The sequence below is a fragment of the Hemicordylus capensis genome, chromosome 2 (assembly GCF_027244095.1).
Source record: "Hemicordylus capensis ecotype Gifberg chromosome 2, rHemCap1.1.pri, whole genome shotgun sequence".
Taxonomy (NCBI): domain Eukaryota; kingdom Metazoa; phylum Chordata; class Lepidosauria; order Squamata; family Cordylidae; genus Hemicordylus; species Hemicordylus capensis.
In genome coordinates this window covers 280,841,066-280,858,444 of record NC_069658.1, presented here as the reverse complement: position 1 = coordinate 280,858,444, position 17,379 = coordinate 280,841,066, and the positions used below count along the sequence as shown (strand labels likewise).

Sequence of the window (17,379 nt, the reverse complement as noted above, 5' to 3'; positions counted from 1 at the left end):
CCAGAGAAGTGATGACTGTTGATTAGTCTTTAGAATTGCAGGGCAAGGAGGTCTGATCTCAGGAAGATAGAGTCCAGGATGAAATTAGATGAAGAGAGAGCAGCTATGAGCTCCTAAGCAGACTATGGTTTGACATGATATAAGGACTTCCTTGCACCAGATGTTACCAGTACCCTTTTCCACCCAGCATTTTCTGTGTTTGTCAAAAGAAAAATTCACCATGGGCTTAATTTGAGCGCAAGACTTAATTTGAGCACAGGCTCTTAGTTCTAGAATGTGTGAAGAGTGCTAGTGTGAGCATGTGCAAAGTACTTTCTCCTTGCCAAAGTGCAACTGTAGTTAACCCCATACAACAAAAAGGGTTACAAAGGCTTCCAAGTCCATAGCCTAGACTTCCAGATTAGCCCCAGCTAAGCTTTTCGAAACTGAGCAAAGCTTTTGTCCTTATACCTTTAGTGTCTCCTGGCCTAGCTTTTCTTTTCACTTTAGTCCAATTTCACTTCAAAGTCAAAGATCTTTATTGAGGTACTTGACCAGATTACATCACTATGTTCAGATATTTGCTAATCTTTCCCACCTTGAAGTTACACAGTATACCTTGTAATTGCTTTTTTCGCTTCAATCACCCATGTAGCATCTTCTTCATTACATGATTCAAATGCAAACACATTTTCCCATTGGGGAGAAAAATCTCTTGTGGCAACTTTTTCCTGTAGCTTTTGGGAAGTGAGCAATAATTATTCACCTCAACAGCCAAATGGGTAAAATCCTCAGTATGTCTTAGGAGCTGCAAAGATTTACTCTTCTGCAAAACTTTGTGAATGCCAGATGGACAGTCTTAACAATAACAAATATTTATATACCACTTTTCAAAAAAAGTTTCCAAAGCAGTTTATATAGAGCAATAATAAATAAATTGTTCACCCCAAAATATCAACTTCACAGTCAGCATTGTTAGAAATCAGCCATTTCTTGCAAGATTATCTGTCCTGGGAAGTTTTGTTGTTGTTTTTTTAAACTGCAACAACTTAACCCTTCTGCCAGAATTAATTAAAAAATGATACCATGTGAAATCCATCCATGACCTGTTGTTGCAATCATACCTGGAAAAAGGGAAAAGAGTCACAGATGGTGACTCTTCCCCATTCCCAGTAATGTCTATCAGATGATGATATTTTGTTTAGTAAAAATTAAGTTCTAGATGTTAGATATTAATGCTTACTTTATTTAACTAATATAACTATTACTTTAGATTGTATTATGTAAACAGGCGTTACATGTGGTTGTGTTTAATACAATCAAAGCAATGTGATGGCCAGGATCCAAAGAACTGTGTGACATGTCTCAAATATGGCTTTGGATATTTGTTTAGCAAATTGTTCCTTCTCATCCCTACTCACTGCATGATATGGGGGAGAAATTGTCTGACGTTCAGAATACCACTAGGAATGCCTAAATGTGCTCTTTAAAATCCTAGTTGATTATTTAAATTGCCTGCCACTAGTTAATCAGCTACAGCTTTAGATGATTAATTTACCATTGTTAAAAGTACATGTGGCCCCCCAAGGTATTGCTCCTCTGGAAAATGAAGGGCTATGAGATGCAACACTTTCTTCTTTCCTTCCCACTGTAATTGAGGAAGAATACAAGTTCAAAAAAGTCTGTCCCAGACTCACCTGTGAACTAGGACCCCCCCCCCCCCGAACTGCATATAAGTATATTGACCACACTCAAAAGGAAATGTAGTAGTATGTATTGTTGGACTTCCATCTATTAAATACTCTATTGCATTCTCATTTATAGAACCAGGTAGAGGGAGTGGAATGGTTAAAAAGCTAACAACTCACTTATGTGTCAGCTAAAAGTTCTTCCCATGCTGGAAAATTCCCATTCTTGGACATTTAAGGAGACCCTCCAGAAATTGCTTCAGAGTAGAAATAGAAGCATGATATTCTGGGCCTTTGCTAAGCACCATCAGCTCCAAATGAAATCTGTGATTTGCTTTGCTTTGTATATTCCCCAGCCTAATCACCAGACCTTTACAGCTCATTGAAGACTTTTCCTGTCTTGTAGAACTAAAAATGCCCCCTCAATTAATTCAGGAATGCATTGTAATCTGCATTTGCTAAATATCTCAGTGAACATATGCAAAGGGAAGTGTGGATGCCTGATTCTCTCCTTCCGTGTAGGCATCTTGCACAAGGACTATTTCTTTCTTGTTTTACATTAATGAAGTCTTCACTCTTCCCACTGTTAACACCTACGCATGTACTGAACGTCTCCAAGGAGACAAGGAAACCCTTGAGTCCAGCAATGGTGAATCCTCCAATGAGGCAGCAAGTAAGAGGCAACTCCTTGAGGCATCTAAGCTTCCAGCTGTCCTCCTGCAGACATTAATTTCCTTCTGGCTTCTACAGGCAGGCTTTCTCCTTTGCATCTGAAATGTTGGTGAGTGCTTCAGGCTTCTCAGAGTGAGCTGGGTGGGGGTTTCACATCATGCATCTCGTTCTTCTTTCCCCAGTCTTCTATTTATGTCACTCAGCTACCACCTCAACAATTCCAAATGTATTTCCAACTCTGGGACTGCCACCACCAATTCTCCTTTTGCAGCTTTCCTATTTATTGCATCTTAAATCCAGCCATCACTAAGATTTCACCAGGATGCTCCTTTATCATTGTTTCCTGAGTTCCTTAGTAAAAGACCTTGAGTTGCTCTGTATTTAATATGGTACTTTCTGCTGTGCCATACTAGCAGGTGCGGTCAACTTGTTTAAAAGATGAGAGTCTGTATTTCCTTCACTCTGTGAACTTGCAGGGGAACCTTGCACATTCTGCATTAGTTTCTGCAATTGATTTTTTCTTTTGGCAGAAAACTGTCTCTCTCACACACACACACACATACACACAAACCCCACACACATAATTTGGTTGTTAAAAGAAGCTTATATGACTTTCAAAGACTATCAATAGCTATTAGTCAGAATAGCTCAAAATTGATATTCAGTAGTCTGACTTCTAGATGCATAGGACAGATATCCACAGATATCTTCACATGGCTGTTTCATGTTTATGAGCATCCCATGTGCATCTGACTGACCATAATTGGAAACAGTGATAAAGTTGGTCCAGCTTTGGCCTGGGCTAGAAATGCAGTTCTTGCCTTCTTATCATCTACTGCTCTTACAGCATTCTGGGGATGGGCCTTCATGATGAAAAGGCAGGGCCAGTTTTCAGCACACTTCACTTAAACATGTAAATGCACAATAGGTGATATGAAAAAAGGAGACCAACAACCTTATTAACAGCATGGGCAGAAACCACTGACAGAAGCTACATATTTATTGTGTTCTGTATAAACAGTGTTTAGCCTTTCAATAAGAGCAATTCTGTGCTAAAACAATCCTAGATTCTTCAGTCAGATTTTCACCTCTCCCCATCATGATGGAAGAAGGGCATAGCAGCAGGGGAGTATGCGGGCCAGACTAAGCCTGAGTACTGCTCCTAATCTCTTCCTAGGGAAAGTCCCAGGAGGACAAATAATGTAAGAACAGATTGTAACACAATTATGCCTCAAGAATATGTGTCTTCATCGGGGAGCAATAAAACAATTATTTCACAAAGGATCTCTTTCTCTAGGGGACATTGCTCATACTTTGTCTTCTTTGAGAGGGCTTCAAAAGTAGGCTGGATTATGGCCATTGTCCAAATATTAGGCCCTTCAGACTGTAAAACAGCCAAGGCAATCTTCTAACCAATTGACATCTTCTCTTGTCCACTCCTGCTGCAGAAGCTGTGATATACTAAGTGTTGAATCACCTTACACCCTCATTCTGGTGAGCTGTCCTTCTCTGCTGACAGGTCCAGTCCATATTTTCTGTATGGGGACAGGGGATTGGATATCAGAGACGTATTACTGAAAACAATTTGTCAACAAAAATTAGTGTAGCCATTCCTTGTGTGCCAAGTGAGATAAAATTGTGGGTGGTCACTGTTATTATGCAAAACCTCTTGCTTTGATTCACCACCACCACCACCACCACCACCCACACACACACACACACTCACACACACTTAGGATAAGCTTTCTTGTGGCCACTGTTGTGGTCCAGTTACAATAACACTTTTCTGAAGGTTTTTTCCCCAGGTGTGCCTCTGAGATGTGTAATTAAAAACAAAAATCCAATAATCCATGCTAGATTAAATTTATTTTTGTCATTGTTTTATCTCAGGCTCTTCAGGTAGCAAGGCAGCTTCTGTTACAGCAGCAGCAGCAGCAGCAGCAGCAACAACAACAACAACAACAACAACAGCAACAACAAGTTAGCGGGCTAAAGTCTCCCAAGAGGAATGACAAACAGCCAGCCCTTCAGGTAAGCAATTATCGCACAAATATTTGTACTTATGTATTTGTGTGAGTTATTAGGATGAATTGACAAGGAAGCAGATAGTATGATTTGTGAGAAATGGTGTTGTTTTTTTAATTGAAGTTGCTTCCATTGATGTCAGTGCTCAAACCATGCTTAATAGTATGGTAGTCGTGGTGTTATGAGGGGTACTAGTGAGCCCCTCTTGGGACCCTCAAGGCATGGTTATAAAGCAGGCAGTTTCCAAAGAAAATCACAACCGCAGGCTTAAAAATAAAAATAAAAATATATTTTATGGAATACAAAGTAGAGGCTTTACTCTAATTGAACTTTACACAGACTCTTATGTGTCCACGTGTCTGGACTTGAATACTTAACCTTTGGGGATCTATTGTTGCTACGGATTCTTATGGCTAAAGGGGATGGGGGAAGGGAAGCACTGATAGGAAGATCTGTTTAGTGGGGACAAGTTGGTGAAAAGATCTGACAGAAGCCAGGGGAAAATGAGAAGAGTCAGTACTAGAACCAGATCAGAAAGAGGAGGTAGAGAGGGAAAAGATCTCAAGAACTTCAGGGAAAGATTGGTCAAGAGAACCTTTGGTCAGTGTTGTCAACAAGGGAGGTTGGTCAAGGGAAACAGGACTAAGGGAGAGAAGGACAGTTATCTCAATGATTTGGGGCACAGGGAGTAGATTGAGTCAATCCGGAATTCCGGAGAGGGAGCAGAGGGAAGGACAGGACAGGCCTTAGAGAGTTCGGTTTAAAAAGTAGGTTGGGTCAATTAAGGAGAGTGGGGGTGGGGGGACTCAAATGACTTCGTATATAGAAAGTGGATTGAGCTGGGCAGGAGATCAAGAAAAGAGATCAGAGTAAAGGGAAAACATAGGCAGATCCAGGCAGGAAAACTGATCAGAGAAATTGCAGGCACCTGATGGAAAAGGAGACAAGCCATGAAATCCTGGTTTTAAAGTCTCGGGAATATTCTGGAATAACCATGTGGAAAGTCTGGAATGGGGTGTCAAAGGGCTCAAGAGTCCACAGGAGGGCAGGATGTGCCAGCCCTACTACCCCACCCCCACGCACTTACGTCCTAGGCTATTCCTAACCTTAGTGTCAAGCATCGTTTCCTCCCTGGACTCTTCTAAACACAGGTCAAGCCAGGCTAGGCATCTTTGTGAGGTGTGCCAATCGGGTGTACAGATGGCCCTAAATCTGGAGCTCGTAACAATGGTAGGAATGTATCAGTGCTGAATCATTTTGAAAATGCCACTAATAAATGGCATGGGGCTGTTGCTCAGTGGTAGAGCATCTGTTTTACATGCAAATGCTTCCAGGTTCAGTCCCCAATATCTCTAGTTAAGGCTGGGAACTACTTCTGCCTGAAACCTTGGAGAACCTCTGCCAGTCTGTGTAGACAGTTCTGAGCTAGATGGACCAATGGTCTAGCTCAGTATAATGCAGCTTCCTATGTTCCTAATAACATGAGAAGATAAGTTTGCTTGTGGAAGGGAATATTACTGTAAGTGTGAGGAAGTGATTTATAAAAAGAGGCACATCCATTGTACAGCTTGTGATATTGTACACTTTGTAATTGTGATATTCTCACATGATGGACATATGTTTAGTAATTAATGCTTGTATGTACTGACTCAAACAACCAATCTCAAGGCAGTGTTGTGCTCTGTAGAACAGATTTCTGGAATAATAGTCTCTTGAAATAAAGGATATTTAGGTAATGTTGTGCCATCAAGTCGATTTCGACTCCTGGTGCCCACAGAGCCCTGTGGTTGTCTTTGGTAGAATACAAGAGGGGTTTACCATTGCCTCCATCCGTGCAGTATGAGATGATGCCTTTCAACATCTTCCTATATCGCTGCTGTCTGATACAGGTGTTTCCCATCGTCTGGGAAACATACCAGCGGGGATTCGAACCAGCAACTTCTTGCTCCTTAGGCAAGTTACTTCCCCGCTGTGCCTTTAGGTCAGATATTTAGCAACCCTATTTCAGGGTTAGAGAAGCTGGGCATTATGTTTTGATTTGTTTTTTAAAGCCATTCCTTTTTAAAAAAATTAAAAATCATGCATATAACTTTTTAAAAATTCATGCGTATAATTTTCAGGATAAGTTTTGAATATTTCCGTGAAAAGAGAGTTATATTTGGAATTGTCCCAAAGCCATTGATTGGACATATGAAGAAACCTCTATTTTTAAAGTTAAATTATCAGTATCTGCTGAGCAGCTTTTGCAAGGAAATCTGTGCATATTCATGCTTTCCAATGCTGCGTATCGAAGCTTCAGGCAGGCTTTACAACATGCTGTTTTCAAATAAAAGATAGGTGCATTAACTGCTGGCTAGGTTTACAGTTTGGAACAAAGATAATTAAATCATAGAATCATAGTATTAAAAGATTTGATGTCCTATCTATTTCTGATCTACCCTGACCATGAGTGGGAGCTCACACTTCATGAGAAGGTGCCTGAGGTTGGCAGACCCAGCCTCAGTCAGTCAGGTCACACACATGATCATTATACTTGCCACTGGGGAGTGCTGGTGGGGATGCAGGTTCCTACTTGCCTCCCAGCAGACGATCTTGCCACTCTCCTTCCCTTTGCTGCACATGCACCCACACGAGCACCAGGGTGGCAAGTGGCAGAGCATCCCACAATGCACTGCATGATGAGTGGCCACACAGTTTATGGGGAGATTTCCCCGCTGCTGAGTGTTCTTTACACTCAGCTCTGTGGATGCTCGGGCTGCAGCAGCCAGAGCACCCATATGCCCAGGAGGGGTGAGTAAGAAGGGCACTACTTCATTTTTAGCCTGGGTGGAAAACCTGGGCTACCCCCTGGTCGAAGAGTGCCAGGATCTGGATCGTAGTCAGTCATTATACAGATTGCAGGTTGTACTCAGACAGCTCTAAACTGGCAACTTGTTCTGAACCAGGTTCTGAAGCTAAAGAGCCTTAATTAATCGTCCTCTGTTGGAGCCTAGCATATCATGACCTCTCTGAGAGTTTCTGCCTGGTGTATTGTCTGTGCTAACGAATTTTGTTCAGGGCATACTGTTGCTCGGGGTGACAGTTCGGGAAACTCTGGCTGAGGATTTCCCAGCTGACAGGTTAGGCCTGTAGTTCTTAACATGGGGTCTGCCAGATGTTGCTGAACTACAACTCCCAGCATCCCCAGCCAAAATTTATCATGGCTGGGGATTCTGGGAGTTGTATTTCAGCAACATCTGGCGGACCCTACATTAAGAACCACTGGGCTAAGCTGTTTGAGTCCTGGCCATGGCTTGAAGACATTTACTTAGCTCAACCCAGTTGATTTTGTCGAAGAAATTTTAGTTATATTACATTTGCCATGGGCTATCTGCAAATAGTTGCAGTGAGAATTTTCCTAAAGAAGAATTTAGGAACCCTGTTCACAGTTTATCCCCCAAATGTAGTATTTTTGCATTATTATTTGTAATCCTGCTTTTCCCAGAAGTTCTTTTCAAAGATCAGTACTATCAAAACACTAGCAGGCTCTGTTTTTATTCCAATTTTACAGATGGGGAGACTGAGCTTGGCAGAGTAGATTAGGTTGTGTTCACAGAACTGTTAAGATTTAGAGGCATTGTTAAAACTCTTAGGTCATGTGATATATATACGTCTCAGCTCTATAACACTCCACCATCCTTTTTACAGCAAATTGTTCTTTCAGAATGAATACACTGTTTTGTCTCTGGACAAATAATATTTAAAAGCATTGTTGTAAAAGAGGTGGATGCTGAATCCGTTCTGTTTTCATTAAAACTTTTAGAAAATGTTATTTTGGTCAATCCATAGCTGATCCATTTGCCTTTTAATAGACTCTTCTACTGGGGACATTTTTAATGAGATATTGTGCTGGCAAGGCCCAGTGTCAGGTACTAGAAGAAGTGCTTTGTTGTGCAGATGTCTTAAGAATTGCTCCAGAGGATGAAATATGACTGTGTTGACCTTTCAGCTGTGAGCTTATTTGTCAGGATTCAAATAAGTTGAAAGGATCAAACCAAACAGTTTCCGTAGTCAGACTGGGAATTGTGTTTCAGAGGTCAACAGTGAGGGCCACGTCGCAGATTCCATAACATAGCCAATTGTTGGTACATATTAAAGTATTGGAGCTGCTTCTGCAGTCAGAGACACAATTAAAATTCTAATTTATTAATGTATACAGAGAGCTGGTCCAACCTGTCACTCACTGATTCAAATGACTGCCCATTCTCCCCCCTCCCACCGCTCCTTGAGCTTTTGCATCCTTAAACTTACTCTTGAATTTAACAGATACTGTGAGCCCAATGGCACAATAAAGATGTGTGTTTTAAAAGTGCCAGATCACAGAACAGAAATTGTGAAGGGAAAATATACAAATGTGCACAGGCCCTTTCTCATCTTGCTTGCCAATATGAAGAACTGAACATCACTGTTTGCATCATCTTTGTCAACTATCAGTTATCATATTCAACCCCAAATCATTGGCATGCTTTCAGATTATTCTTATCTAATGCATATTCTTCTGGCACTTTATGAATGGACAAAGCTCCTTTTTTATATAGTATTGGGGTTAACTTGGAGATACACACACAACTATCTATCTCTGTCTATCTATCAATCTATATCTATCTATATAAAACTTTGCTGACATTTTAAAAAATTAGTACAGGGAACATTTGATTAGGGTTAGGATTAGGGATGTGCACACAGCATTTTGGGTGGGGGTGCGGAGAACAAGCACTTTAAAAGGAGGAAGGCAGGTCTTACCTGCTCCTCCGCTGCCATCCACTGTGCCAGCGCAGCGCTGTTTGCATTCAGCAGTCTGGCTCTCTGTTTGCCTGGTTGCATTTGCTTAGGAACAGAAAGTTCCCTGTTCCCAGCAGCCTTTGGGCAGCGTTAGGCAGGAAATGGCGTCTGAGCATGTGCGGACACTATCTTGAGTGCTCAAGATGGCATCTGCATATGCTCAGATGCCATTTCCTGCCTGATGCTGCCCAAAGGCTACTGGGAACAGGAACTTCCTGTTCCTAAACAAATGCAGCTGGGCAAAGAGCTCAACTGCTTAATGCAAACAGCGCCGCTCTGGCATGGCGGGGAGCAGTGGAGGAGCGACAGAGGGGCAGGTAGGACCTGCCTTCCTCCTTTTAAAGTGCATGCTTTTCCCCAGCCAAATCGATTCAGCTGGGGCAGATTGAAGTGTTTCAGCGCCTGGAAATAGAGGTGCCAAAACACTTCGAGCACAACCCTACATTTGATTTCTGCTAGTTTGGTACTTGGGATAGGTGTCATTCCTTAAGATTTGTATGATGAATATAGACTTGCATACTTTAATGTTGCTTATGTTCCCTAGATTTGATATGTGTGTTTGAAAAAAAATTAAGAATAATAAATAAGATTTACATCATCTAATGCTTTGACTGATACATTGGAAGAGAGGTAGAGTGTTAAATCTGGAATAATTGTTATGAAGTGTAAGCCATTTCGTTGGACCTGCCTGCCCCTAACCTTCTGTACAGATAACCAGGGAGGTAGGACTGGTTTGATAGGAATGCTGAATGTTGTATATTCACATACAGTTTATGGTCTCTAAAGGATATTGCCAAGTGAGGACATGGCCAGTCTCATTCTGTCTAATTTAATAGTGTCTGGGATATGAACTGAATGGGAGAACCAGAGGTAGAAAATTTGGTAACTTCCCACATTCCTAGCAATTCACCAATGGAATAGTTGTAATGTTAGGTATATCAAAACAGATCTTTCAGTGACATCATATATCCATTGATTTTGACACAAGAGTAAAATCTGGTTGAATGTCATCCAGTAGAATTTCTTTTGTTACCTCTTGACCTTGACAGCTATTATTGGATACATGTTCTAGCACTTCATATGTGTGTATAAGCATTCTGTGTGAGATGTAGTCTACTGCCGGGTTTTAAAATATAATTCTCTAGATTCAAACTCTATGACTTACATTTTTAAGCATAGCAAGTATACAGCTTTCACTATTAAATGGCAAGGGTGACTGCCAAACAAAAGAAATTTGAAAGTTTAAATAATTAATTTTAATAACCAGAAATCGGAAGACCATAAATATCAAAAATACAAAAACAAAATGGGGAGAGAATAAAGATTTAAAGCATTTCATGCAAATATTTGCTATTAAAGTTAACTTTTATTTCATAATGTGACATTATTGCCAAACTGGGTTAGCCCAGGAGATTTATATCTTCACCTGGCCAGGATGTATACTGAGGAATAGGCCTTGAGTACAATGTGTAATTTTAATTGTTGACTTTCAGTGCTAACTTTTCCTGTTTCAGACATTTCAGTTTTGGCATAAATTTTATGAACTGGAAGCAAATCAAGAGACACATTTTTGTTCAAAAAAATAAAATTCTGTGTGCATTTTGGCAGCATTAATTTTTTTCTTCAAAAATGTATGCTCTGCTAAAAAACAAAGTCCACATTAAAACTATAAAGACTTTCAAAAAGTCCTATGCAGCATTCTGAAATACATGTGTAAGTTACTTTGTAAGAATTGGTCATATTAACATGACATTTATTATTCAATATTAGATGAGCTCTGAGAGTAGGAAGGGAAAAGTAATAACATAAATAGCTTTGCCCATTCTATATCATGTTTGTTTTTGTTAATGTCCAGAACCCTGTGACTTATATTAGTCTCTATTGAATTTAATTTTGTTAGTGAAACCTCAGCCCAGTTTTCCATTCTATCGGGGTCATTTTTTGTTTTATTCCAGTCTTCTGAGGTGTTAGCTGTCCTTCCCTGTTTTCTGTCATCTGCAAATTTGAGGCAAATTCCAACTGCCTCTTCATCTAAGTCATTGATAAAAATGTTGAAGGATACCTAGCCCAGGATAGAGTCCTTCGACAAAGTAATCCAATGGTGAGCATCCTTTGAGTATGGTCTTCCAATCTGTTGTGATGATATTAGCATCTATCCTACATTTGACTAGTCTGCATTTGACCATTTTGTTAACCAAAATATCATGGCTAACCTTGTCAAATATTTTGCTGGAATTGAGATAAATTACATCTATAGTATTTCCGCAATTCTCTTAATAACCTAACTCTCCCATAATCCAATTTTAAAAAGAGAGATTATTATGTAAGGATTTATCCTTGAAAAATCCATACTGGTTGCTCCTGATTTCTGCATTGTTATCAAGATGCTTACAGACTGGATTCTTTACTATTTATTATAGTATTTTTTCTTGGTCAATCTGTCTATCTATCTATCTATCTATCTATCTATCTATCTAATTTGTATGCCACCCCAATCTTCCATCTCTGGGCGGCTCTGAGGTCAGAATGATCAGTCTGTGGTTTCTTAGATCCTCCTTCTTCCCCCTTTTGAAGACTGGGACAACATTAGCTCTTCTACAGTCTTGTGGCACCTCCTCCACTTTTCAGGATTTCTCAAGATGATAGACAGAGGTTCTGAGAGTCCACCAGCAAGTTCCTTTAATGACCTAGGATGCAATTAATCCATTCCTGAAGATCTGAATTCATTTAAGATAGATAGGTGTTTTCTTAAAACTGTTTGTTGATCCTGAACAGCCATTCATGGTGCTTTTGTGACGTTGCACACATTTGTCCTTTAGGAAGGAGGAAAATAGGAGCTAAGCAGTTCTACCTTTTCTTTGTTATCCCTCAGTATTTTGTCATCCTTGTTGAGGAGTAGTCTACCATTTCATTCCTCTTCCTTTTTACATACCTTAAAAAGCATTTCTTGTTGTTTTTACCATCTCTTGCAAAGATCCAGAGTTTATAGTTTCAACTTTTGACAATTTTTTTAACATTATAAAATCAATTTTCACAATAATTAGTCCAATCTCTGTATCATTATATTATAAGTAATGTTTCACGAACTACAATGACAACAAATATTTATATAACGCTTTTCAACAACAGTTTCCAAAGCAGTTTACACAGAGAAATATAATGCAAAACGATTTCAAGTTCCTTACTTAGGTTTAAATTGTTGCTTCTATTCCATACATATACTGAACAAGGCACTCATATACTTAAGGAATGACCTATCTATGTCATTCAGAAAGAAGCTTCCCCTTTCTATTTCACTGCTATTGGAAATGGGTCAAAGGTAGCCAGAAAGGGCAGCGGGGCGGGGGGGGCAGCGAGAGTAACACCATGCTAACCACACATATGGCCTCTGCGTGTACGTGTTGTCCGGATAAGTACCGTAGCTGGGGCAGCCACTGTGCAGGATGCTAAATGGGGCGCTGCTACTCCAGGTGTTTTCCAGGTGCTGGCGGTATCACCAGTAATGACTTTTAAAGGCACCTCTTGCCACGACCATCCCAGTACCACCTGCCTCTGAACTGGGTTTGACTCCATAGTAAATTGGCCCCTGCTCCTGCTATGTGACTCAGGAGTAGATGGAGGTTTTTCAAGGCTCTCTCCCCTAGAGTTTACATGAAGTAGCAGTAAGTCGTAGAGTAGCCTATTGCAGTGTTATGGTATGGGGTTCTAAACCCTACATAGGGCTTTTAATTTGTAAAAGGGTTGAAAGAAAAGCTTAGGGCCTTAGACACACCTAGGCCTAAATTACACTTGGTTGGAAGGGAAAGGCAAGAGAAATAGCAACAGGCTGATCTCAAGCCTAATTATGGAAAGGCATTAGTTCCCAACTGTATGTCATGAGAAATTAAGAAAACAAAGGCTCCTGTGACTCCCCCCAAACATACCTCTACATAGGAGGTTGCCACTTTGCAATCACTGCTCTGAGCATATCTCCTAATCAAACTTCTCTGCCATATCTTTGCACTGGGTGTGATTGAGTGAGCCAGTCACTGGGGATGTGCACGAACTGGTTCAGCGGTTCTTTTACAGACTGATGAACCTGTTTGTAAGTCTGGCATTTGGGCTGGTTTGGTGGGGGGGGGGGTGTTATCTTTAAGGATCAGGGAAGGTACCTTTACCCCCTCCCCCACCACTGCATTTCCTTCACCAGTGCTGTTGCCAAAATCACTGGTCTGGGGCAGCAGCATACTTCCTTGCCGCCCTGGTCAGTGTTGTACTGGAAGTGGCCAGTGTGTGTGCATACATGTGTACAGTGTGTGTGCTCCTTAAAGGTAACCCCCCCACACACTGCTGAACCAGCCCGAACACCAGTTCGTGCATATCCCTACCAGTCACATATGATGCAGCAGAATTATCCACCCTCAGAGGAGTTGGTCTCCTACATGAGTCACTAATCTAAGCTTCCTTCCTTACACTTACAAGTTGTGCCTGATTAATGGTTCATGAAAACACACAGTATATAGGCTCATCTGAGGGTGGGCAATTCTTTGTCTTATGCACTCTATGGCTTTCATATAGGGGTGTGCACGAACCAAAAATTGTGGTTTGGTTTGACTTTGGAAATTTGAACCGAATTCAGAGGCCACACAAATGGCCTCTGCACATCCATGGAGGCCAGAACTATGCCGCCTGCTAAAGAGGCGTTGCACATGCTTCGGTTGCACCCCGGGGGTGAGTGGTGGCACTGGAAGCCATGCCGGGTGGGTGAGCCCTTTGAACTACTTCTCTCTTTCTCTGCTGTCTCTGGCAGCCAACTTGATGCCGAACTACTCTGCCCAAACAGGGCTTGAACTGGTTTGACTGCAGACTGAATCACCCCCGACCAAACCTGCCCAATTCAAGGCAAACTGGTTCAGCATTGAATGGTTCATGCACACCCCTACTGTCATGTTAAGAGCTTCATTGCCTAGCTCTTGAATCACCTAAATGACTCCTTTGTCAGCAAGATTAGAAAAATCTGCCTTGTCAAAAATGCTGGATCCCAGTACCTTCAAACGACCCAATTCCAGCATGAAGCTAATATTGTGATTGTTACAACAAACTGATGAACACTTGGAAAATTTGATTGGTTATATCCCAGTGGAACAAGTGGGCTCTTCCCCCCCCCCCCCAGGTAAAACATTTATTTTATCATTAATCTTTAAGTGATGATTTCTCGACAGATTGTGTTTATTGGGGTTGCAAGGCTAAACAATGTGCCAGAACAAATATCTGGATTTGTTATAAATACTATGGAAGAAGAAAACAAATGAAACATACTTGACTGGTCAGAAATGTGTAAATTGCTGACAAAATGACATATGTAATTAAGAGTGCTCCTGCCATTTTACCTTGTGGTTTACACCTACAGTGTTGAAAAAGAAAGTGACTCCCACCTCGCTAATTACCATTATCACTGAAATGGTAGGGTTTGAGTCATTAGTTCCATGTGCATTTAATTAGAGGAAGGCTGAAATTGGATTTAACTTATTACTTTTTCATGGATCACTTTCTTGTCATCACTTCAAATTGGATTGCAGCCCCAGGTAACTAATTATGAGAGCCACAGGATCAAGAGTAAAAAAAAGGTAATTAGGAATAACACAGTCAGACCCTTGCTGATAGTCCACTTGTGTGCTGGGGGGGAAAAGAGAGCTGTATTTTGTAATATTATAGATTGTGGAGTTAAAGGTATGCAGCATTACTAGGAATCATGGGAGTTTGACACCACCTATAGTGGTTTATATGATGTACAGCTGGGTTGAAGATGTTGTATCGACATGGTTCCACAATCAGCCCCTTAATACTAAGATTAAACTTGTAAAGCAACAGATTGGTTATAGGCATGAGGCATTTCAACAATTGTATAGTCAGAGTCTTTACTTGTAAAGCTGTTCAGACTCTTAGTCATAGCTAGGAGTCTTTAAATGCTGCAGGTTACACTTGATACTGTCAAAAAGATACTGATGCTTCGGAAGGATCATTCATATCTGATGGGGATATTCTTTGCAATGTCAGATACAATTGTCTGGTCTAACAAATCGGACATTCTCCCTTTTTAACATTTATTTATTATTATTTCAGAGAAGAGTATTTAGAACTATAGGTGATCCTTATCACTGGTACAGTCTGGAGTGGGATTGTAAAGTAAACAATAAGAACAAAGTTCAAGTAAGTGAAAAGACTGGAATTAAAGTGTATGCAGAATGTTATTCAGCACTAATTGAAAAAAATATTAATTACAATTATCTGATATTTAATTATCTTTAAGGAAAACACATACTTTTGAGATACTTTACTGATTCCACACATTGTAAAACAAGACATTTCTCCTTTTGAACTTGTATAGGCTTCATCAGCCAGGCCTTGCCTTTTTTTGTTCAGCATTCCAATTAGGTTTTAAATTGTAGTTTATTAATTTTATTTATTACAAGATGTATATATTACATTTCAACTTATATAGGTTCTTGAGATATTTAACAGAAATAGCTGTTACAAATTATTACAAAAAATATAAACAATTAAAAATACTCGGAATAAAACACCCTGGCTGACATCTGGACTAATGGACACGCCAGAATTGCATGAGAGGGGAGGGAGGATCCCCTTTGGTTATTCCTCCTTCCCTCTGCAGCCACCTGTGCCCGCCAAAACCTTCTCCCTGAGGGTCACTCAGGAAACAAGGTTCATTTCAGAAGACAGAGGCAGCTGCATAAGGAATGGGATCCATCTTATTTATTTGTTATTTCTATGTGTGAAGTGCCCTGACCCATTTTTGGAAAGGTGGTATAGAAACTGAATGAATGAATGAATGAATGAACGAACGAACGAATATTGCTGAAAACCACCTCTCCCCACTTTCAGAATGGAAAAACCTGAAATATTGGAGAACTGGTAGTTTGGCTGCCGGCCTCTGAATTAAAAAAAACAAGCAAACCCACATTTTATAGCCAAACCATACTGTACCAGTTGATTAAAACTGTAAATTGTTAACTTGATTTCCACAATTTATGTTGCTTCCAAAATTAAGAATTCTGTACTCATGGAATTTTTGACAATTAGTTTGGGCAGCTGAGAATGGAATGAAGAGTAGAAGGAATAAGAGGTAATAGTATGTTTTCAATAAACCTCTACTTTTTAAAGGCAAATGTGCTTCTTGCCTTCAGTTCTTAGTACCTTTTAACATACCAGACCAGATTTTTTATTGTTATTTTATTATAGCATTTTATTTTTATAGAAGACCTATTTGAACATTATTGAAAAGGACACTGACTACAAGCATCCCAAAGTTCTCTGGATGCCCCACGTCAGCCTGTCACTCACTCCCCTCTCCCCACGCTCTTCATTGTTATGATGACATTCGTCTGAAGAGGCATACCAATAACTGTGATCAGTAGGCTCAGGTGCTGAAGCCTGCCAATCATGAAAACACCTGCCATCATGGTTATCACATTTGCCTATTCAAATGAACAGCTCCATAACTGTGAAAAGTGTAGGCGGGGTGTGGGGTGAGTGACACACCAGGGCAGAACATCAGGAGCACATTGAGATGCTTGTATTTGCATACCATGTCCTTTGTAATAATTTTCAAATCGGGCTAAAGTTACAAAACAAAGTAAATAGCAATACAGAGTAAACAGCAATTAGATCTATGTGTTTGTTTTTAGCAGAGATACTGGAAATTTGGGGTGGGGCGGGTTAAGCAAAAGGTTGATGTGAGCTGTGCTTACAACAAACGTGTTGAATTCCACCAAGACTGATTGAAATACAGCTCCTATTGGCCCAAACTATTGTAAGAACTGACCGTTAGTGTCCATAAAAGCAAGATGTTTCATACTTTTTGAGAAGTCATAATCATGTTAGAAGAACAAACTCTATTTTCTAAAGCCAGTTAAAAGCATGCTTCCAAGCTTCTGCTTGTTTATTCAGAAGTATGTCCCACTGAATTCAATGGGACTTTCTTCCAGTATAGTTTTGTAGCTTCCATGTCCTGCTAATATCATGTTTGATTAATTCTTGATCTTCTAATCAGTATTTTGTGATAAGAAAGTATAAGGAGCCCGTGAGAAGGAGATACTAAAGGATAATCTGTAGAAATGAGAAACTTCAATTAAAGAAATTCATTTTCTTTGTTTCTTAACCTGATTGATTATGAAATAAATCTAGATATTTAATG

General features: G+C 40.2%; 1 protein-coding gene across 22 annotated transcripts in view; it reads left to right on the top strand.

Moving 5' to 3' along the window:
- The window catches only part of FOXP1 (forkhead box P1), an 823,426-nt gene that overhangs the window by 618,680 nt on the left and 187,367 nt on the right, over nt 1-17,379 (top strand). For 21 of the 22 annotated variants that reach the window (XM_053290523.1, XM_053290516.1, XM_053290515.1 and 18 more), the window contains one exon: nt 4,230-4,370. In XM_053290523.1, coding sequence (XP_053146498.1) covers nt 4,230-4,370 — 141 coding nt within the window. Of the gene's footprint in view, nt 1-4,229; nt 4,371-14,778; nt 14,792-15,287; nt 15,375-17,379 lie in introns of those variants that run through there. The other variant, XM_053290533.1, reaches the window with a different exon arrangement.